The sequence below is a fragment of the Geotrypetes seraphini genome, chromosome 18 (genome assembly GCF_902459505.1).
Source record: "Geotrypetes seraphini chromosome 18, aGeoSer1.1, whole genome shotgun sequence".
NCBI classification, from domain to species: Eukaryota; Metazoa; Chordata; class Amphibia; order Gymnophiona; family Dermophiidae; genus Geotrypetes; species Geotrypetes seraphini.
In genome coordinates, this window is record NC_047101.1 from 38,898,453 (window position 1) to 38,922,280 (window position 23,828).

Genomic DNA, 23,828 nt, shown 5'->3' on the forward strand with positions numbered 1-23,828 from the left:
AGGCAGAGGACAGTGGGAGCGGAGAGCGGGTAGCGGCGAGAGTTAGCTCCGCCCACCCGCTCCACGTCACCACCAGCGTCAGCGCCCGGACTCCCCCTTAACCAGGAAGGGAGCCGCGGGTGAAGTAAACTCGGCGACCGCGTGGAGGAGGCAGGCAGAGCTAGCGGCTGCTGAAGAAGAGAGGGGAGATCACAAGCAGCAGGAGAGCGGGGCCAAGACTTCCAGGAGGAGGCAGAGGACAGTGGGAGCGGAGAGCGGGTAGCGGCGAGAGTTAGCTCCGCCCACCCGCTCCACGTCACCACCAGCGTCAGCGCCCGGACTCCCCCTTAACCAGGAAGGGAGCCGCGGGTGAAGTAAACTCGGCGACCGCGTGGAGGAGGCAGGCAGAGCTAGCGGCTGCTGAAGAAGAGAGGGGAGATCACAAGCAGCAGGAGAGCGGGGCCAAGACTTCCAGGAGGAGGCAGAGGACAGTGGGAGCGGAGAGCGGGTAGCGGCGAGAGTTAGCTCCGCCCACCCGCTCCACGTCACCACCAGCGTCAGCGCCCGGACTCCCCCTTAACCAGGAAGGGAGCCGCGGGTGAAGTAAACTCGGCGACCGCGTGGAGGAGGCAGGCAGAGCTAGCGGCTGCTGAAGAAGAGAGGGGAGATCACAAGCAGCAGGAGAGCGGGGCCAAGACTTCCAGGAGGAGGCAGAGGACAGTGGGAGCGGAGAGCGGGTAGCGGCGAGAGTTAGCTCCGCCCACCCGCTCCACGTCACCACCAGCGTCAGCGCCCGGACTCCCCCTTAACCAGGAAGGGAGCCAACGGCGCACAGCCGTTCGGCGCACGGCGAAGGCGAGCGGCAAAGGCGCTCGCCTTAGCGAGAGCGCCTTCGCGAAGGGCCTCAAGAAGGGCATCCAGATAGGGCTATCAACTATAGCCCTAGCTAACTAACTAATCAATTGTCTTCAGTCTTTCTTTAGCATTCTACCAAGTCTTTAACTCTCAGTCTTACAACTTTCTATCTCACCAACAAGCTACTAAAATCTTTCTCACTAAACAGGCAGACCTCACCAATCACTCTATTCCCAAACCACTTTAACAGACAGACCTCCCCAGCACACTAACAAACATACATCCTTAACTGACAATTAACTAACTGTTAACTAACTACTCCATCCCTCAGACCAAGAACACTTACTGACCAACACCTAACACCCCCCCACCCTAACAAATACTTAAAAAAAAAAAAAAAAAAAAAAAAAATTATAAAAAAAAAAAAAATAAAAAAAAAATTATAAATAAAAATAATAACAATAAACATTTGTAATGGCAGGTAGGACTAGAAGCAGCAAGACTTCAATCAAAACAGGCAGTACAGTCACCGAGAGCACCCAGGGGATGGCTATGGTCCGAGTACAGATGGAAGGAGAACCAGGACGGAGGGCAGAGGTCTCTGTACAGACCGAGGCCATCCCCTCAAAGAGGTCTACAGTCTCAACGCAGACAGAAGTAATGGATCAACTGGACGAAAGCCTTTTGATGGAGCTGAAGAGCCTGAGGGAGGAGGTTCAGCGTCTAAGGAGCATCCGAGACGACGAGACCTTCATCGATGGAGTCATCCAGGAGCTGTCTCAGATCGCTGAACAGGAACCTGACAAGACCACCCTGGGAACACCCAAAGCGTCCAAAACGGCCACCTTGAGACAAACCGCTGGAATGCAGGAAGTGGTTGGGGACGCTGACTCCTGGCAGCTGGTGACTTCCTCCACAGGAAAACGTCGAGGACCTAACTCTGTCTCTTTTTCTCTCACACAGGACAGCTCTACATCGACACCACAAATCGCCCTGAGGAACAGATATCAACTGCTACAGGAGGGTCCAGAGACAGAGGTACAAGAAGATGTTCAGCAGACGATTCCAGCTCCGGAATCAACTGTGCGGCTTACCCCTAGGAAGCGCAGAGTGGTGGTCATCGGAGATTCACTGCTGAGGGGCACCGAGGGACCAATCTGCAGACCAGACCTACAATCAAGAGAGGTCTGCTGTTTGCCAGGGGCCAGGATCCGGGATGTCACTGCTTGCCTTGACAGACTCATCAAGCCCCGAGACCACTTCCCCATGATTCTAATCCACGTCGGAACCAACGACACCGCCAGGAGCACCCCGGACAACATACCTGAAGACTTCAGGGCCCTGGGGGAGAAGCTGAGGAGGATGGATGCGCAGGTAGTCTTCTCCTCGATTCTCCCAGTGAAGGGCAAGGGCAGAGCCAGAGAGGATCGAATACGGAGGGCGAACGACTGGCTGCGAGGATGGTGCAAGGAGATGAGCTTCGGGTTTCTGCACCATGGAGAAGCACTGCAAGGGCTACAGGGACAGGATGGGCTACACCTGACCAAAAGAGGGAAGAATGTCCTTGGACACCGTCTAGCCCGCCTTCTCCACAGGGCTTTAAACTAGGTAAGTCGGGGGAGGGTACAGGCATAAACAACATACCTGGCGAGCTAAACTGCCAATACTTTTTTGAGGCTGAGGTAAGTAGTCACCAAAATTCTGGGTCGGGGGTGAGTGCACACACTTTCAAGTCGGGAGTAGGGTCATATCATATTTATGGGTCACATTGTAATTCTGGGTCTAAGGGGAGTACACACTGTAGTTCTGGGTATATGGGGAATACACATTGTAGTTCTGGGCCTAAGGAAAGCACAAATAACGCAAACAATGCTAAAGGTGTTCAAATAGCTCAAGCAGAAATATCCCCATTGAGACATAACAGAAATACAACATGGAGGGCTATGTACGTCAACGCACACAGTTTAGGAAACAAGATCCTGGAATTGGAAACAGAAATAAGGAATGCCGACCTGGATGTGGTGGCGATATCCGAGACCTGGCTCACAGACTCCCACGGGTGGGATATGGTCATACCGGGTTACAACTTGCTTCGCCGGGACAGGGAGGGCAGAATGGGAGGAGGTGTAGCATTATATACTAAAGATGACATTAAGGTCACGAGAATCACAGATGTCCAGTACACTGGGGAATCCCTTTGGGTTAATTTGGCCAGAGGGAAAGACAAATGCTTGTATCTTGGCATAATTTACAGACCCCCAAGACAACAGGATGACCTGGATATGGAAATAATCGGAGATATAGAAAATATCACCTTGCGTGGGGACACAGTATTGCTAGGTGACTTCAACATGCCTGATGTGGATTGGGTTACACTTACCTCTGCTTCCGGAAGCAGCAGGAGGCTATTAAACACTATGAAGGGAGCAAGACTCAGGCAACTGGTGTTGGAACCAACAAGGGATCAGGCAATACTGGACCTGATACTTACCAATGGAGAAAGTGTCACAGAGGTCTCGGTGGGCGACACATTGGCCTCCAGTGACCACAACATGGTATGGTTCAATCTCAGGAAAGGTTTCACTAAATCTACCACACTGACCAAGGTCCTCAAATTCAAGGACACAAATTTCAAAGAAATGGGAGACTTCGTTCACCAGGCGCTACAAAGCCAAGCTGAAACTGATAATGTGGAAGAAATGTGGTCGACTTTGAAAGCCACCATACAAGAAGCAACAAACCGCTATGTTAAATCAGTAAGTAAACGGCGAAGGAACAATAAGCCACAGTGGTTTACTGCAGAGATCTCAAACCTCATCAAGGAGAAGAAAGAAGCTTTCATCTCTTACAAAAAATCAGGGAAGCAGGACTCTAGAGCAGACTACCTGACCAAATCAAAAGCCGTCAAAACAGCAGTCAGAGAGGCTAAATTCCACATGGAAGAGTCTCTGGCAAAGAACATCCAGAAGGGAGATAAATCCTTCTTCAGGTATATCAGTGACAGAAGAAAAAACTCAGGCGGGATTGTAAGTCTTAGGAATCCAGACGGAGACTATGTGGATAAGGATTCGGAAAAAGCCCAACTATTAAATGAATACTTCTGCTCAGTCTTCACCCGAGAAGCGCCGGGGCTTGGCCCTCAGCTACAGACAAGGGTTGGCTCAGTTGACCCTTTTAGTGACTTTGAGTTTACGCCCAGCAGTGTCTACGGTGAGCTGTCAAAGCTCAAGGTTAACAAAGCAATGGGGCCGGACAACCTGCACCCCAGGGTGCTTAGGGAACTGAGTGATGTCTTGGCGGAGCCACTGTCCGCGCTCTTCAACCTCTCCCTTAGTACAGGCAGCGTCCCGTTGGACTGGAGGACGGCTAACGTCATTCCACTCCACAAGAAAGGCTCAAAGATGGAGACAGAAAACTACAGACCAGTGAGTCTAACATCGATAGTGAGCAAACTAATGGAAACTCTAATCAAACACCAATTGGATAAAATCCTGGATGAAAAGAATCTACGGGATCCCCGACAACATGGATTTACTAAGGGGAGATCATGCCAATCCAACCTGATCAGCTTCTTTGATTGGGTGACGGAGAAGCTGGATATTGGGGAGTCCCTGGACATCGTGTACCTGGACTTTAGCAAAGCATTCGATAGCGTACCACACCGCAGGTTGCTGGGCAAGATGAGTTCTATAGGATTAGGTGACACATTGACGCAATGGGTTGGGAACTGGCTTGGAGGTAGGCTTCAAAGGGTGGTGGTGAATGGCACCCCCTCCGAAATGACGGAGGTGATCAGTGGAGTGCCACAGGGCTCAGTCTTGGGCCCAATCCTATTCAACATCTTTATAAGGGACTTGGCAGAAGGGCTTCGAGGTAAAATAACATTATTCGCCGATGACGCCAAACTAAGTAATGTAGTGGGCAAATGCACAACAGACAAAGATTCAGTGCCCGACAACATGATGCACGACCTACTCCTGCTGGAGCGCTGGTCTAGGACATGGCAACTCAACTTCAATGCCAAAAAATGCAAAATTATGCACCTGGGCAGCCAAAATCCATGCAAGTCTTATACCCTTAATGGCGAGATCCTAGCAAAAACGGTAGCAGAACGAGACTTGGGGGTGATCGTCAGTGAGGACATGAAGTCTGCCAATCAAGTGGAGCAGGCTTCATCCAAGGCAAGACAAATAATGGGTTGCATACGAAGGGGTTTCGTCAGCCGTAAGAGGGAAGTCATTATGCCATTGTATAGATCCATGGTGAGGCCCCACCTGGAATACTGTGTGCAATTTTGGAGGCCACATTATCGCAAGGATGTGCTGAGACTGGAGTCGGTGCAGAGAATGGCCACCCGGATGGTCTCGGGACTCAAGGATCTTCCATATGAAGAACGGCTTGACAAATTACAGCTATACTCGCTCGAGGAGCGCAGAGAGAGGGGAGACATGATCGAGACGTTCAAGTATCTTACGGGCCGCATCGAGGCGGAGGAAGATATCTTCTTTTTCAAGGGTCCCACGACAACAAGAGGGCATCCGTTGAAAATCAGGGGCGGGAAACTACGAGGTGACACCAGGAAATTCTTTTTCACTGAAAGAGTGGTTGATCGCTGGAACAGTCTTCCACTACAGGTGATTGAGGCCAGCAGCGTGCCTGATTTTAAGGCCAAATGGGATAGACACGTGGGATCTATTCACAGAGAAAGGTAGGGGAGGGTCATTAGGGTGGGCAGACTAGATGGGCTGTGGCCCTTATCTGCCGTCTATTTCTATGTTTCTATGTTACACAATGAACTTGATTGCTGTGTCTGATTCAGAATGGGCCAAAGACAATGCAAATTACAAGAAGTTAAGCCTTGGCGAAATGCAGTGCCCTCTGTAACAAGTGCAGTAAAAGTCCACAGGCAGCTGAAATAGTGTATAAAACTTCAGAAACCACACTTGCTATACCAAATGTTACTAGACTGAATTCATTCTGTTATGCTGTTTGCAAAGTGTATTCTATTGTGGAGAAGAAATCTGAACTGTGCTCAATGACATCTGTGAGAAGCTTTCTGCTCAAATTAAATTGCTTTCATGGCAGAGTATATTGAGGTGATGAAACTGATTGCTATGGCACTGGATACAAAGGAAAAAATTTTTATTGGATTAACTTCATGTAGTGTAGGGGTTACCTTTGAAAACTAATAAAAAAGGTTGGGTTTTTTTCCTTTATGTTTTTATTCCTACATATTCCTTTTAGAAAAAAATTCCTTTGAGTTTGCCATCCATGAACATTAAATGAAGACGCTACTCAGCTGCTTCATAACAATTTTATACTTTTTTTTTTTAATTAGTTATCAAAGGTAACCCTTTCTTCCTCAAATCTAATCTGAGAAAGAAGGGGTTACCTTCGAAAGCTAATCATAAACTATTAAGTTAATCCAATAAAAAAGGGTATTTTTTCTCCTTTATGTTTTTGTTTTATCTAATATAATAAAACGGTAAGCCGCGCATGCGCACTTCCTATGCGTGCGTCCGTTTTCCGTGAGGTGTAGCGACCCATATGAAGTGCGCATGCGCGGCTTACGGTCTGGCCTCACAAGGTAAGACAAGTTGATGTCGGCCGCGGCGGCTGCTGGCCGCCCAAAACTCGCTCTCTCTCTTCCTCCCCTCCCCCCCCAGGCGGATGTCGACCGCGGCGGCCTGAGGCGGATGTCGGCCGCGACAGCTGCTGGCCGCCCGAAGCTCACTCTCTCTCTTCCTCCCGCCCCAACGCGGATGTCGACCGCGGCGGCTGCTGGCCGCCCGAAGCTCGATCTCTCTCTGGCGGCCCGAGGCGGATGTCGGCCGCGGCGGCTGCTGGCCGCCCGAAGCTCTCTCTCTTCCTCCCCCCCCAGGCGGATGTCGACCGTGGCGGCCCGAGTCTGATGTTGGCCGCGGCGGCTGCAGGCCGTTAACATAAGTAGGCCATGAAGTTCAGCAGGAAGGTATGGGGGGGAGGAAAATACTGCACAGGGAAGTGGGGTGGGAGGGAAATGCTGCAACACACGGAAATGGAGGGGCAGAAAAGGGGTTGATGGACAGGGGAACAGGTGCTGATGAACAGGGAGGGGGGCAGAAAAATGAAGACAGGGGGAACAGGAAGGAGGTGATGATGGACAGGGGGAGGTAAAACAAAGGGAGAAGGGCTTCTGCTGGATAAGGTGAGCAGTGATGGAGTGGTGGAGGACACAGGGGAGGTAAAAAGAAGGGAGAATGGACAGGGGGAGCAGGCAAGGGGTGGTAGTGGACAGCCAAGGAAAAAAAAAAACAACAAAAACCAAACAGAAATACAGAAAGCGACTAAGGAGAGAGAGAAAAAAATAAAGACAGACACACACACATATATTCTAGCACCCGTTAATGTAACGGGCTATAAGACTAGTTTCTATATATTACCTTGAAGAGTGGACTAACACGACTACCACACCTTTTCTAAAAAGTCAAATGGTCAAGGATAGCAGCTTGCCCTTGGGCCATGTCAGTGGCTGTGTATCATTTCAATGCCTGAAGCTGAGGGCAATATAAAGTAGAAATAGTTCAAGCAATGACCATCAGGAATATAGGGAAAGCAGCAAAGTTAAACATGCAGTTATACTAAATATTTTATCAGACAAAATGTCAAAGCAAACACATCCCAGCCATCACTTTATTCTAGGACTTCAAAAAGATACAAAATGAGAAAGAAGGCAAGGGGTATTAAAATAAATTAAATACGATATACAAATGTGTAGATCTTGATTTAGGGATATTAGAATGCTGAGGATTCGATGGAAGTATTAAAGAATGGCATTGAACTCTACCACACCTGGAGTATGCAGACCGAATGGGGTGGCACTAATACTTCAAAACTGAGCCCTCACTTTCTAAAATCCTCAGTTTGCAGGATGATCAGTAGGAAAAAATGAAGAGGAAACAATGTGATATTGTCATTAACATCTAAATATAAAGTATACCTTGAGATCTCATCTCATTGTAAATATACAATGTATTTAAGTAATCTTTTGTCTCAATATGAGCCTTCACATTAATAAAAGTGAAAGATGTACTCTGCAAAAACCATTGCAATTTAATTTTCTGGCTAAGTGATTCAAATAAACCTGCATTGCAGAAACAGATGAATTATTATATCATCATCTCATACCTGAATTATCATTACCAGAACTTTCAATTGGCTCTATTAATATTTATTAACACAAAATGTACCCAGCAGAATATTTTACACAAGGCCACGGAACACAAAGACTGATATGCTGAACCTTCAGGACTTGTCTAGAAAATGGTGTGCAGCGATGGTAGGGAAGAGATAATTGTTTCTCATAAAAGTGTAAAGCTCCAGCCATTTCACAATAGATGGAGATAATAAAAACCAACCAACCCTCAGTGGCGGCAGAGGCAGCTGCAAGTATATTCAGAAAAGGGTGGGTGTAGGTCTGGCGCTACAGAACATTGAAGACGTGGATCACTTTCAAGTAATATAAAAAGCGTTTCCTCTTTTTTTATTTTCATTTCAAGAGACTCTAAGACAAAGTAAGGTTATGCTGTCCTTGCAGCTGGAAGGAGGTCAGAACTTGTGGTTCAATTATGCTCTGCAATTCAGTGAAGAAGTTGTGTTGTCTTTAGATCTCTTAGGGCTATTCCTTGATTCTTCACTCCAAATTTTTCAATGCCCCCATAAACTTATACAACTTATATCAGTCAATATTATTCACAAGGGAAAAATGTCAAAAGTTAAATCAATGGGTTTTTTTGGTAGAGCCAAAGCCAGAAAACCCCATTATGGCTGCCATTTCATCATCATCTTCAAAGTTCAGATCCTCCTCTGCCTTCCTCTTTTTCTCTTTCAGTTTTTCCTTCTTGTATGCTTTGGCTTTCTCTTCCTACAAAGAGAGAGCAAATTGATTCTAAATATATACAGAAGCTCAAGATATTAACTAGAAGCTCATTTAATTGCTCCTGCATGTGATGATTTCAAATAAAAATTATCTCAAACTTTGGATAGTGTCCTTCTATTTTTCAAAATGCCATCTTAAGGTCTTCAGGTGTACCAAAAGAAACTCAAAAGTAGGAAAATACATAACCACATATATACCGTATTTTTTTGCTCCATAAGACGCACTTTTCCACCCCCAAAAAGGGGGCAGCCAATCACAGAGCAGCACGGGACCAGGCAGGAAATGCAAAGGTCGCGTTCCTGCATTGTGTGCTGCTCTGCAAGGAGAATAGCAGCCGTCCAGCAGGACACTATGCTGGACCACCACCCATTAAAAAAAGGTACCGGGGGGGGGGAAGGTGTAGTCGCTGTTGCAGGATGCTGCTGCTTCCCAGCACCAGACACACCTACGTGTAGAAGAGGAAAAACCAAGAAAAAAAAAATTCTGAACCAAATTTTTTTTTTTTTTTTGGGGGGGGGGGGGTTTCTTCCTCTACATGGGTGTGTGTCCTATAGAACGAAAAATACGGTAACTACTTCCCACTCAGTAATATTGGGGATTCTCAGATCTGGAGCACTGAATAGTACATATAGAGAATAACACAGTGACTAGCCGCAGGTAAGAAGCAGGAATGGGACGAAAAAAAGATTGGTAGCTGCGGGTATGAGGACAAGGCCATTCACTGCTCCACAAGGCCTTGTCCCCACAGTAAACTATCTGTATGCATTGCCTTCCCACCCCTCCCAGTCAGCAGCCTTCATCATGGTCCAGTTGCCCCCTTCCTCCCAATCGCTGCGGTCCGGGCATCTCTTCCTCTTGTTGGACCATCTCCCTCCCTTCCCCTCATGTTCACAGGCGTTTTTCAGGATCAAGGTTTTTCTCTCTGAGTGGCCCAGACAGCATAGCTCTCTCACAGGTCGCGTTTGACTACTCGGAAACTTCTCCTCTGAAACGAGCTGCCCAGGCAGAAACAGGAAGTTGCATCAGAGGAGAAGTTTCTGAGTAGTTGCGCAAGACCTGTGAGAAAGCTATGGCAATTCTGAAAAGCGCCCGCGATAGTGAAGGGAAGAGAGGAATATGGCCCGATGAGGGGAAGAGGTTGACTGGTGCCGAAGGGAAGACAGGATCAGACGCTGAAGAGAAATGGAGAGGAGGGAGTAGATGCTGCATGGAAGCGGGGAGGGGAGCAGTCACTGGAAGGAAGTGGGGAGGAGAGAGAGGGAGGAGCAGATGCTGGATGGAAGTGGGAGGGGAGGAGAGAGAGGGGAACAGACATTGAAGTGAAGTGGAGAGAGGGGGGAAGGGAGAGATGAACAGACGCCGAAGGGAAGTGGAGAGGACATGATCTTTATACGTTTATGAGAAAGTGCTAATCCATGATAGTATGAAATCAGCATTGGGCTTGGAATACAAAAGCAGCTTCATTAGCCTTAGATTGAACAAGAAAACAGCCTTTTTAAAAAACAGTCCTTTTTTTAAAAAAGCTTTTGAATAGCAAGTTGATTTTATATATTTATATATACACACACACGAAACCATGTCACAGGGTACTGATTACGATTACCAACCATAATCTTTATTTGAAATTCTTATTATTTAAATTGAAAGTAGTTATACTGTGTGATCTTATGATCTTCAGCAACCTTGAAATTTTCCACTCTGAGCTAAACATAAAAAACAAATTCCTATTCTTAAAATTCAAGGCAGTTTATTAGCAAGTCAAGTATAAAATGAATAGCTTAGTACATAGTACTTGTTAGAGCCCTACTAATTACAAGCAAGCTTATAATGAAGAATACTCCTAAAGAAGTAATTCATGTCCCAACACCACTACCTGTTTCCTGAGCATATAACAATTTAAGACAGCCTTCCTCAAGGTAAACCAGCTGAGAACCTTTTTGAATGAAAATTTTATAAGTTCATTCAAATGAAAGGCAAATCAATTTGAACCCTGACCAAGGAAGATTCTTTTCTCTTTATTTCTCCATAATGAATGCATATATCCCTTATCAGGCTCCCTTATTTACTGGCTCAGAGAGATGCTGCAGCTTTGGCACTCACAAGTTCTAAGAACATAAGAATTGCCACTGCTAGGTCAGACCAGTGGTCCATCGTGCCCAGCAGTCCGTTCACGCAGCGGCCCTTAGGTCACCGAGCCCTGCAGCACTTCACTGGTCACCTCCGATGTTTTAGAGAGGGTACCATTAACCACCACCCTCTGAAGTCTGCCACTCAGCCAATCATTGACCCATGCAGTTAGTGTCTCTCCTAACCCCATCGATTCCATCTTGCTTAGCAACCTGCGGTGTGGGACACTGTCAAAAGCTTTATTGAAGTCCAGGTACACGACGTCCAAAGACTCTCCCAAGTCCAACTTTCTTGTTACCCAGTCAAAGAAGCTGATGAGATTGGATTGACAGGACCTACCCTTGGTGAATCCATGCTGACTGGGATCCCGAAGATTCCCTTCATTCAAGATCGTGTCCAATTTGCTTTTAATTAGTGTTTCCATGAGTTTGCACACTATTGATGCGAGACTCACCGGTCTATAATTTGCAGCCTCTGCCCTGCAACCCTTTTTATGCAGAGGAACGACAGTAGCTAATTTCCAGTCCAGGGGAACTTTCCCCTTACTTAGGGAGAGATTGAATAGCTCAGCCAACGGTTTCGCCAGGACATCGCTCAATTCTCTGAGCACTCTTGGGTGCAAATTGTCTGGTCCCATGGCTTTGTTCACCTTGAGTCTTGCCAGTTCACTGTAAACTTCACCTGGTGTGAACTCAAAATTCTGAAACGGGTCTTCTGTGCTTTGTGTTGCCTTCAACTGCAGACCGTGTCCCGGTGCCTCACAGGTGAAGACTGAGCAGAAGTATTCATTCAGTAGTTCGGCTTTATCGGAATCTGCTTCCACGTAACTTCCGTCCGGTCTTCTAAGGCGTTCTATCCCGCCTGTGTTCCTTTTTCTGTCACTAGTATACCTGAAGAAGGATTTGTCCCCCTTTTTAATGTTTTTTGCTAGAATTTCTTCCACTCGAAGTTTTGCCTCCCTGCCATTTTGACCACTGTAGACCTGGTCCTATATTCTACCTTTGCCTCTCTTTTCTCCGTGCGCTTGTAGGAGAGAAACGCTTTTTTCTTCTCCTTAATGAGGTGCGAGATATCCGTGGTGAACCATCATCCTGTCAGTTTCTCATCCTTGTTTCCTGCGTATAGGCTGTCGGTTTCCGGTATGTTGTGCATATCCTCTTCGGTAAATACAGATGCAAAAAATGTGTTCAGTTTGTCGTTGATGGCTTTGTCCTTCATTAGCACTCCCTTTATTCCATGGTCATCCAACGGCCCCACCATTTCCTTCGCAGGTCGTTTACCCTTAATAACGGCTTGAAGTTTTTTGCCTCCTTAGCTATTTTTTCCTCATAGTCTCTTTTGACCCTTCTTACCGCCTTGTGCTTTTTCCAGTTTTCATCTGTTTTTGACCTTTTCCATTCCTTAAACAAAGTCTTCTTGTCTCTGATTGCTTCCTTCACCGCTACAGTGAGCCACACTGGTTCCTTGTTCTTTTTCCTCTTGGATCCCTTGGTGATATGTGGTATATATAGATTTTGCGCCTTGGTGATCGTGTCCTTGAAAATGGACCATGCTTGCTCTAGCGTTTTTACAGTGTTTATCCTCTTCTTAATCTTCTTCCCCACCATGAGTCTCATCCCTTTTCGGAAGTTCAGTGCCGTGGTCGATGTTCTAGATCGATGTTTTGTCCCCATGTCCAGGTCGAAGCAGATCATATTGTGATCACTGCTTCCCAGCATCTCTTCTACTTCTACACCTTGCGCAGCTCCTCCTCGTCCATTTAGAATTAAGTCCAGAATTGAATTTCCTCTCGGATTTTCCTTGACAAGTTGTTCCAGGAAGCAATCGCCTACAGCATCTAGGAACTTGGTCTTCCTACTGCAGCTGAAGGTGCCTAGGCTCCAGTCTATCCCCGCATAATTGAAGTCACCCATGATAACTGTGTTGCCTCCCTTGTAGTTGCGTTTAATGTCATCCGTCATCTCTCCATCAATTTCTTCAGACTGCCCTGGGGGTCGGTAGTAGATGCCGATCGTTTCCATATCTTTTGTCCCCTGAATTTTGGCCCATAGAGACTACCTTATTTTTTGTTTCCGGCGTGTTCTCTCCAGTAGACTCAATTCCTTTTTTGATGTATAGGGCAATACCCCCACCTTTTTGACCTACTCTGTCTCTGCGGTATAACTTGTATCCCGGTAGCACAGTGTTCCAGGCGTTTTCCTCATTCCACCATGTTTCCGTGATGCTGATAATGTCAAGGTTATCTTTTTGTGCCATAGCTTCCAATTCCCCCATCTTGTTTCTTAGGCTTCTTGCATTTGTGTACATACACTTGAGTTTGCCGCCTGTTACTTTCTTGCAAATTCTTCCCTCTTGTGTCCTTTTCGATCCGTTGGGATTTCTATTTTGCCTATGATCCAGTGAGTCTTCCCCACAGTCTTCCTGCACGGTATCCTCTGGGTATACTGGTTCCCCAACCATCGACTCCTGGTCGACTGTCAGTTTTCCCCTTCTTTTAGTTTAAAAACTTCTCAAATTCTCTCTTGATTTTGCTTGCAAGTAGCCTCGTTCCATCTCCACTGAGGTGGAATCCATCCTTCCTGAATAGCTTGCTCTTCCCCCAGAATGTTGTCCAGTTGCGCACAAAGTAGAATCCTTCTTCCTCACACCAGTGCCTCATCCATGCGTTGACTGCTTGCAGCTCCATCTGCCTCTTCTCATCGGTCCTGGGTACTGGCAGGATCTCAGAGTACGCTACTCTCTGCGTTCTGGTCTTCATCTTCCCTCCTAGGATCCGGAACTGGTCCTTCAGTCCTTCCCTGCTATAGTTCCTGTTGCTCACGTTGTTTGTCCCCACATGGATCACCACGCTGTTGATGATCCTGTCAATGCGGCTCACTATATCTTTTACCTTAGCTCCCAGTAGGCAGGTCACCAGATGATCCTGTCTTCCTCCTGCCATGTAGCTGTTGACTTGTATGATGATGGAGTCCCACACGATGATCATTGTCCTCTCTATCTTCTTTTGCCTCTCTAGCCTCATGTCCGTGTATGACCATCTCTCCAGCCATAGGTCCGTGTCCTATGTGCACTTCCATCTTCCCTCATCCTGGTGTTGGCTTGAACCGGACTCGTCTTCGTCCTCCACTGTTTCCAGATCTCACTGGATCTTTTCTTCCTTGTGGTTGTCCTCCAGGTGGTCCTCACTCCCTGTAGGTGTATCTTGGCAGTTCCACTCTCGCTGGTGATTTTCTACAGCCTCCCTGTATTCCTCCTCAATGAACTTCTCTAACTCCCAGACTTCTTCCTCAATGGTTTCCTCTGTCTTGACATTCTCTGCCTCTCTGTCCTCCTCCTCCACTGCTCGAAATGCTTCCAGTTCCAGTATTCTGCCTTCCGGGAGTCTGATTTGTTTCTTCAAGCTCTCCAGTTCTTCGCATCGAGTGCATACATAAGACCGCCTCCCAGAGGGTATTTATTAATGATTCCTCAACTTTACAGAAAAGCACAGTTACTTACCGTAACAGGTGTTATCCAGGGACAGCAGGCATATATTCTCACATGTGGGTGACGTCATCTACGGAACCCCAGCGCGGACAGCTTTTCAAGCAAACTTGATTGAAGTTTCAAGTTTGCTACACTGCACCACGCATGTGCATGCCTTCTTGCCCACTAGAGGGCGCATCCCCACCTCGTGGTCCTCAGTTCCATAACCAGCAAAGAAGCCATCCCCGGGGAGGTGGGCGGGCTGTGAGAATATATGCCTGCTGTCCCTGGATAACACCTGTTACGGTAAGTAACTGTGCTTTATCCCAGGACAAGCAGGCATGATATTCTCACATGTGGGTGACCTCCAAGCCAACCAAAAAAGGGCAGGTGGGAGGATGGCAATTTAGGAAAACAGGTTACGTAACACCGACTGGCCAAACCGGCCGTCGCTTTTGGACAAAGTGTCCAGACAGTAGTGGGAGGTGAACGTATGAACCGAAGACCAAGTGGCAGCTTTACATATGTCCTCCACAGGAGTAGACCGGAAGAAAGCAACAGAAGCTGCCATAGCCCTGACCTTATGCCCCATGACTCGACCATGGAGCGTGAGACCAGCCTGAGCGTAGCAAAAAGAAATACAAGCAGCTAGCCAGTTGGACAAGGTGCGCTTGGAAATAGGATGTCCCAGCCGATTAGGATCAAAGGACAAAAATAATTGAGGAACCTTCCGATAAGACTAGGTACGTTGGAGATAAAAAGCCAACGCCCTCTTACAGTCCAGCGTGTGAAGAGCCGCCTCACCAGGATGAGAGTGGGGCTTCGGGAAGAACACCGGAAGGACAATAGACTGATTGAGGTGGAAATCAGACACAACCTTAGGTAGAAATTTTGGATGGGTGCGAAGAACCACCTTATCATGATGGAACACAGTAAAGGGCGGGTCCGCAACCAAAGCCTGAAGCTCACTAATTCGACGAGCAGACGTGAGCGCAAGTAAAAAGACCACCTTCCAAGTGAGAAACTTAGGAAGAGACTTGTCAATTGGCTCAAAGGGAGGTTTCATCAGCTGAGCCAAGACCACATTCAGATCCCAAACTACAGGAGGAGGTTTCAGAGGAGGATTAACATTAACTAACCCCTCATGAAACGAACCACCAGAGGATGAAAAGAGAGAGAACGTCCCTCTAGATGCCGATGGAAAGCAGCAATAGCACTGAGATGCACCCAGATGGAAGTTGTCTTCAGCCCAGACTTGGACAAATGCAGCAAATATTCCAGAACCGAGGACACCGGAACCAAATTCGGGTCCAGATGGTGCGAGGAACACCAGGATGAAAATCTGGTCCACTTCTGTGAATAACAAAGCCGAGTCGAGGCCTTGCGCGAGGCTTCCAACACCTCCCTGACCGCCGGAGTCAGGGGGAAAGGAACCAAGCCGTCAGATGTAATGACTGAAGATTGGGATGCAACAGCGAACCCCGACTCTGAGACAGCAGAGAGGGAAAAACTGGCAGAAGTAGAGGCTCCCTGGCACTGAGTTGAAGGAGCAGGGAAAACCAGTGCTGACGAGGCCAACGTGGCGCTATGAGAATCATAGTGGCTCTGGATGACTTGAGGTGAACCAACGTCCTCAAGATCAGGGGAAAAGGAGGAAACGCATAAAGGAATCTCCCTCCCCAGTCGAGAAGGAAGGCACCTGCCTCGAGACGGTCCTGGGAGTAAATCCGGGAACAATAGAGGGGCAGTTTGCGAGTCTCCGGGGAAGCAAAGAGATCCACCTGAGGAGTCCCACAGCGGTCGAAGACCTCGCGTAGGACTCGGGAGTTTAGCGACCACTCGTGCGGCTGGAGAAGACGACTGAGTTTGTCTGCGAGACAATTCTTTTCTCCCTGAATGTAGACTGCCCGCAGGAAGATGTTCTGGGAGGTCGCCCATTCCCAAAGGCGCAAGGCTTCCCGGCACAGGGACCAAGAGCCCGTTCCCCCTTGTTTGTTTACATAATACATCGCCACTTGGTTGTCCGTCCGTACCAGGAGCACCTGATTGCGCAGATGACCGAAGGCTCGAGCTGCCAGAAAAATGGCACGAAGCTCCAACACATTGATGTGACAACGACGGTCCTCCGCCGACCATAGCGCTTGAGTCCGCAGACCGTCGAGGTGAGCCCCCCACGTGTACTCCAAAGAGTCCGTGGTCAGGACCTTGCGATGTGGAGGGACGAGAAAGAGCAAACCCCCGGAAAGATTGGAAGAGTTGGTCCACCAACGGAGCGATCGTCTTAAGGAAGGAGTGACCGTTACAGGAAGGGAGAGCGGGTCTCGATCCTGGTGCCACTGGGAGGCCAAGGTCCACTGAGGGAGTCTCAGACGCAATCGGGCAAACGGCGTGACATGAACTGTCGAAGCCATGTGGCCGAGCAGGATCATCAGCCGGTGTGCAGAGACGGAGTGCTGCAGCAGAATCTGACGGGCCAGGCGAAGCAGAGCCTCCAGTCTCGACGAGGGCAGGAATGCACGAAGGCGAACCGTGTCCAGCACAGCCCCGATAAACTGAAGGGATTGAGCCGGGCACAACTGCGATTTGGGAAAATTTACCTCGAACCCCAGACATTGAAGAAAGATGATAGTCTGTCGGGTCGCTGAGATAACCCCCTCCCGGGATGAAGCCTTGATCAGCCAATCGTCTAGGTAGGGGAAGACCTGCAGCCCCTGGGATCGTAGGGCAGCCGCGACCACCACCATACACTTCGTAAAGACCCGAGGAGACGAGGCCAGCCCGAAGGGGAGGACTCAATATTGGAGGTGCAACTCCCCCACCTGGAACCGTAAGTACTGGCGAAAGGCGGGATGCACCGGAACATGTGTATATGCTTCCTTCAGGTCCAGGGAGCACATCCAGTCCCCCGAGTCTAGTAGAGGGTATAGGACTGGAAGGGACAACATACGGAACTTCTCCCGGACAAGGAACTTGTTGAGCCTCCGGAGGTCCAGAATGGGGCGTAAGTCCCCGGTCTTCTTCGGGACCAAAAAGTAACGGGAGTAAAACCCCCGTCCCCTTTGGTTCGGGGGCACATGCTCCACCGCCCGAAGGCCCAACAAGGACCTGGCCTCGGACAGGAGAAGAGGAAGCTGGTCTCGGCAGCAAAGAGAAGCCCCCGGCGGATGTTCCGGTGGCATGGATAAGAAATTCAGCGAGTAGCCCTCGGAGATTATCCGGAGCACCCAAGCGTCCGACGTGATCTCAGCCCATGCTGGGAGAAAGGCCTGCAATCGGCCCCCGATAGGAAGGGGGTCCTTTGACAGTGCGGAGGGGGCCCGCCCCCAACCGCGCATCACGTCAAAAAGACAGAGCGGGTTTAGACGCTCCTTGCGCCTGAGGCTTTGGTTGGGACGCCCTGCCCTGCTGCTGGGGACGTCGGGGCGGAGGCCTGGAGAAGGCCGGCGTCGACTTCTGCGGGTACCGCCGCGGAGGAGGTCTAAACGGCTTCTGCGGTGGAGCCCGGGGTTTGGGACGGACCAATGAGGCAATAGAGTGCTCGTGTTCAGACAAACGCTTGGTCGCCGCCTCCAAGGACTCATCAAACAACTCTGAGCCAACACATGGAAGATTGGCCAGACGTTCTTGTAAGTTCGGGTCCATATCCAGGGTACGGAGCCATGCCAGGCGGCGCATGGCCACCGCGAAGGCTGACACACGAGAGGCAAGCTCAAATGCGTCATACACCGCATGGAAGAGGTAGAGACGCAGTTGGGACAAATTGGACATAAAAGCCCCAAAATCCTCTTTATGGGAATCTGGCATGACTCCATAATACCTCGGCAACGACTTCACCATCTGTCTCAAATAAGACGAGAAGGTGAATGCGTAATTCAGGACCCTGGTCGCCATCAAAGAGTTGGAATAGAGGCGACGACCAAACTTGTCCAAGGTCCGTCCCTCCCGTCCGGGGGGAACAGCCGCCGAGACTCTGGAAGGCTGCGACTTCTTCAAAGCTGACTCCACCAGTAGGGACTGGTGGGACAGCTGTGCCTTATCAAAGCCCTTGCACGGAACCGTGCGATATTTAGACTCCATCTTAGAAGGCACCGCTGTGACTGTAAGAGGGGAGTCAAGGTTCCTCAAAAAGGTCTGGTTAAGAACCTTATTGAGAGGTAGCCGAGGCGTCTCTCGAGGAGGGGAAGGCAAATCCTGCTCCTCCAAAAACTCTTTCGTGTACTTTGATCCTGCTCCCAGATCAAGGTCCAAAGCCCTCCCCATATCAAGAATGAACCTCGAGAAGGAGGAGGGCTTCGAAGGCGGAGAGGGAGATCGAGACGAGCGCCTTGCCAAGAAGGAAGGAGAAGCCTCGCGTGAGTATCGAGGTTCCTTCCCCGTGCCAGACCCCGAGCCCCACGAAGCCGCACCGAGCGATCTGGACGGGGTCGGGGACCGCCCATGCCCCGAGGAACCCCTTCGGGAAGTCCCCGGGGTATGGGGCACCGAGGCACGCCCCTTTTGTCTTGGCGAAGAGTCCCTCGAGCACTCAACCTCAGATGAACGAAAAAGCCTCGGGTTATCGAGGCGCAGTTCGGAGACCCGCAGGATCTCGGCCCCGGTCGGCGAGGAGCGACCGTGTCATCGAGGAGAAGCCCGGTGGCGTTTGGGCTTCCTCGACCGACGCTTCGCCCGAGGCCGACCCGAGGCGAGGAACCCCGGGAGGACCTCGACGAGGACGAAGAGGAAGAGATCCTCTGAACCCGCCGCACCTTGTCCCGAGGCCGCACACTCCGCTCAGGCTGGTCATCCGAGGTCGAGGGCAAGGTCGGGGCCGAGGCCGAAACCCCCCCCGGGCCCGAAGTCGAGGGCACCGAGACCGAGGTCACCGACGCCGGGGCAGCCGAGGCCTGCTGAAGGTGCGTGAGGGCCCCGGACAGCTCCGAGGCAATGAGAGCCCGGAGCAGGTCCTGAAAGACGGGAACCCCCATCATAGTCAGCAGGTCCGGGGCCGTCGGGTGCTCCCTCGAGGGCGACCTCGGTACCGAGTATTCCCGCGGGGCATCCAACTTCGGCGCTCGGGGCGGGGCCGAGGACGACCCACCCGCCCCCGCCGAGGAGCTCGAGGATGGCTTCTTCGAGGCTGAAACTGAAGCAGGAAGTGAGGACTTACCCTTCGCCGACTTCGGGGGCTCCCGGGGCGAGGACGAAGGAGTCGAGGCCGAGGTCAAGGCCGGGGCCGAGGCCTTCCCCGCCGCGGGGTCAACTGCAAAGAGCTCCGCCATATGAGCCTGACGGCGGCGGAGAGCTCTCCGTTGAAAAGTGGAGCACCGGGAACAGGTGTCGGAGGGGTGCTCAGGGCCCAGACAACGCAAGCACCACCGGTGAGGATCGGCAATCGACAGGAGCTGATCGCACCGGGTGCACTTTTTAAAGCCCGTCACAGGACGGGACATGGGCCCAAAAACCGGCCGGTAACAAGCGAGGTCCCGCGGCCGCGGCTACCGGGAGCCCCCGGAGCCGAACGGGAAGGATTTTTTTTTTTTTTTGACGAAAACTTGAAGAAATAAAAAGAACAAAGAAAATCACAGCGACCGAGTCGAAAAAAGGACACAGCCGCGGTGACAGAAGGCAAAAGTAAGAGCACAATTTCCACAGGGCTTCTGGCTCCGCGGAAGAGAAAGAACTGAGGACCACGAGGTGGGGATGCGCCCTCTAGTGGGCAAGAAGGCATGCACATGCGTGGTGCAGTGTAGCAAACTTGAAACTTCAATCAAGTTTGCTTGAAAAGCTGTCCGCGCTGGGGCTCCGTAGATGACGTCACCCACATGTGAGAATATCATGCCTGCTTGTCCTGGGATAAAGATCCGTTATGCACCATTTATAGCCTACAGTCAGGAGATGCCATTATATTATCCATTTATGTAGCATCCAAAGACAACTCTTATTTCTGAAATCTGACTATTTGCTAAATATATGCTGGAAAACCAGGCATTATTTCTATTAAATATTTTGATTTCTTTAAAAACTGCATCAAGCACAGCCCCACTAGAGGAAGGGAGGATTAGATTCTTACCTGGATAATCCTTTCTCTTGTATAACATATGATTCCTGACAGTTTGGTAGTGTACCCTATCCCACGGGTTTTTTGCAGAAGGCATCATGCATTTTTCTCAGCTCCGCCTCCCTGTCTTCCTAGGCAGTGCCTTATCTCCTTTGTTCGTACCAAAGCAAGTGATAACCCCTTTAAGAGGAAAATAACAACAAGGAGGGTCATGGGGAACTCCCCCACCATGGTAATTTTGATCTGCTCTGCAACAAGAAAATTAAGAGAGTCAATTAACCAATACAACTTAGCATAAAAAAGTGGAATGAAACAAGCCACCTACTTGTGTGCAACCAGCCCTAACACTTGTACAGTCCTCTAAAACGAGTGTGGATAAAAATATTTGATTCTGCTTGACCACTGTACAATAAGAACATAAGAAAAGCCTTACTTGGTCAGAACAATGGTCCATCAAGCCAAGTAGCCCGTTCTCATGGCAGCCAATCCAGGTCACTAGTACCTGGCCAAAACCCAAGGAGTAGTAACATTCCATGCTACCGATCCAGGGCAAGCAGTGGCTTCCCCCATGTCTTTCTCAATACCAGCTATGGACTTTTCCTCCAGGAACTTGTCCAAACCTTTCTTGAAACTAGCTATGTTACCCACTCCTACCACAACCTCTGGCAATGCATTCCAGAGCTTAACTATTCTCTGAGTGAAAAAATATTTCCTCCTATTCGTTTTAAAAGTATTTCCCTGTAACTTCGAGTGTCCCCTAGTCTTTGTAATTTTTATGGAGTAAAAAAAAAAAATTGATCCACTTGTACCTGTTCTACTCTACTCAGCCGTCTCTTTTCCAAGCTGAAGAGCCCTAACCTTTTTAGTCACTCTCATATGAGAGGAGTCCCATCCCCTTTATCATCTTGGTCGCTCTTCTTTGAATATTTCTAATGCCGCTATATCTTTCTTGAGATAAGGAGCCCAGAATTGAATAAAATTCTCTAGGTGAGGGGCATTATAGCATTCTTAGTCTTGTTAATCATCTCTTTTTAAAATAATTCCTAGCATCCTGTTTGCTTTTTTGGCTGCTGCCATACATTGGGTGGAAGATTTCATTCTATTGTCTACAATGACACCCAGATCCTTTTCTTGGGTGCTAACCCGCCAAGGTGGACCCTAGCTACACTTCTGGTGGAATGAGCTTTCAAATGGATTGGATTGGCAGCTGTTTAACACAGCTAAAATAAATTGTAATACATATCCACTGAGAGATAGAAGCCTTAGAGGCTGGTCTTTCCTGACGGCTAGAACTAGTTATCACAAAAAGACGATTTGAGAGATGAAATTCATTCATCACTTCAAGGTAATGGAGAAGAACTCTCCAAATATCCAGCAATGCCAAGATTTTGTTCCGTTTCTTTTCACCTGTGGGCTGAAATGCAGGTAGTCAAACTTCCTGATTTATATGTAACGCTGAAACCACTTTCAGCAGAAATGAAGGCACCGTGTGCAAAGATACGCCAGCCTCTGTAAATCAATCTAAGAAAAGGCTCTCTGCATGCTAGAGCCTAAAGCTACAAAACCCTCTTCGCTGAGGCGACTGCTATTAGGAAAACCATCTTAACAGTAAGATCTATTAGCGAGACCTCTGGTAAGGGTTGGTACAGGAACTTACTGAAGGCCCTTAAAACAATGTTTAGGTACCATGTATGAAATGGTTGTCTCAACGGGAGGATGCAATCGCAACGCTCCCTTCAAAAATCTGGCTACATCTGGATTGCTTTGTCCACTCTGGCTCTGAAGTAGGAGAGGCTGGCCACTAGCACCTTGAAAGAGCCATCTGCCAGGCCTTTTTCAAGACCATCCTGAAGGAACAACAGGATCCTGGAAATGGAAGCCTGGAAAGGATCTAATTTCTTTTCTAGTGTTGGAAAGTCTTCCAAGCCTTAGCATACGCCACAACTGTCACTGGTTTCTTAGATCGTAAGAGGGTTGCTATATAACCAACTCTGAATATCCCTTCTATGCTAAGACCAAAGCATTCTAGATTGTCCAGGGCAGGGGTGCCCAAAAGGTCAATCGCGGAGCCCATCTCGGGCTCCGTGATAGACTCGCGTTGTCTTCCGTTCTACCTGCTTCCCGACCCTGTAAAGAGGACACTGAAGCGCCGGGCCGACCAACCCTCTTCACCCAACGTCAATTCTGACATTGGAGAGGAATTTCCGGGCCAGTCAATCGCTGTCTGGCTGGCCCGGAACTTCCTCTCCGACGTTAGAATTGACGTCGGGTGGGGAAGGTTGGTTGGCCTGGCGCTTCAGAGTCCTCTTTACGGCGGCGGCCTGTTCCCCGATGGTAGCGGGGGTGGTTTGGGGGAGGGCAGGAAGGGAGAAAGAAAGAAAGGGAGTTGGCAGGGAGACAGATTGAAAGGGAGCATGGAGATAGCGTTGGTTTGTACAGAGGTCTGTTCTGGTTTTTCGACGCAGCGTGAACAAAGGTGTTGGTGAGGGCTTTGGGTTTAGCTCATCCAGCTCCTGCAGTGACTCAGATAATAGACGTGAAAGGAAGAAGAGAAAGAAAGAACCTCCTCCAGCTAAAACTAAGAGAAAGAAACAGAAGGTTGCAAAGGATATAAAGGCTTCCGCTAAGAATCCACAGGAAGACAGTACTGAAGGGAACATGTTTCAGGAATTGCTTTATTTTCTGATCAGTGAAACCAGCTGAAGGAGCAGATTCCAGATATTGATACAGCAATCAAGAAACTGTGACGAGTAGGGCACCTCATAAAGGACAGAGGAAACTATACACAAAAGATTGTTTTGTTGTGTACATCCTTTTAAACTATTAAAATATTGTTTACTTCTTGAAAAAAAAAAAAAGAAAGGGAGCATGGAGAGAGAAAGACAGGGAGATGGAAAGAAAGAAAGGGGACATGGAGAGAGAAAGACAGAAAAAAAGGGGAGGGGGCAGGAAGAGAGGAAGAAAAAGTTGGGGGAGGGAATGAGGTCTGGAGGAGAGGAAGCATATAGGAGGCTGAAAGAAGGGAAGAAATATTGGATGCACAGTCAGAAGAAAAAAGTGCAACCAGAGACTCATGAAATCACCAGACAACAAAGGTAAGAAAAATGATTTTTATTTTCAATTTAGTGATCAAAATGTGTCCGTTTTGAGAATTTATATCTGCTGTCTATATCTGCACTAAGGCCCCTTTTACTAAACCTCAATAGCAGTTTTTAGCGCAGGGAGCCTATGTAGTGCAGGGCATTCAGTACAGCTCTCTGCGCTAAAAACCACTATCGCGGTTTAGTAAAAAGGGAGGGGGTATATTTGTCTATTTTTGTATAGTTGTTACTGAGGTGACATTGCATAGTCGTCTGCCTTGACCTCTTTGAAAACCCATCTATAATAATAAAATGCTAAGCGCGTATGCACACTCTTACCGCATATTCCCTGATCCCTGATCTG

At 48.8% G+C, this 23,828-nt stretch overlaps 1 protein-coding gene across 2 annotated transcripts in view; it reads right to left on the minus strand.

Moving 5' to 3' along the window:
* Positions 1-7,488: 7,488 nt before the first annotated feature.
* Positions 7,489-23,828, minus strand: part of ZMAT2 (zinc finger matrin-type 2) — a 67,819-nt gene continuing 51,479 nt past the window's right edge. For both annotated transcript variants that reach the window (XM_033927731.1, XM_033927732.1), the window contains exon 6: positions 7,489-8,737. In XM_033927731.1, coding sequence (XP_033783622.1) covers positions 8,594-8,737 — 144 coding nt within the window. In that variant the 3' untranslated portion in view covers positions 7,489-8,593. The remainder of the gene's footprint in view (positions 8,738-23,828) is intronic.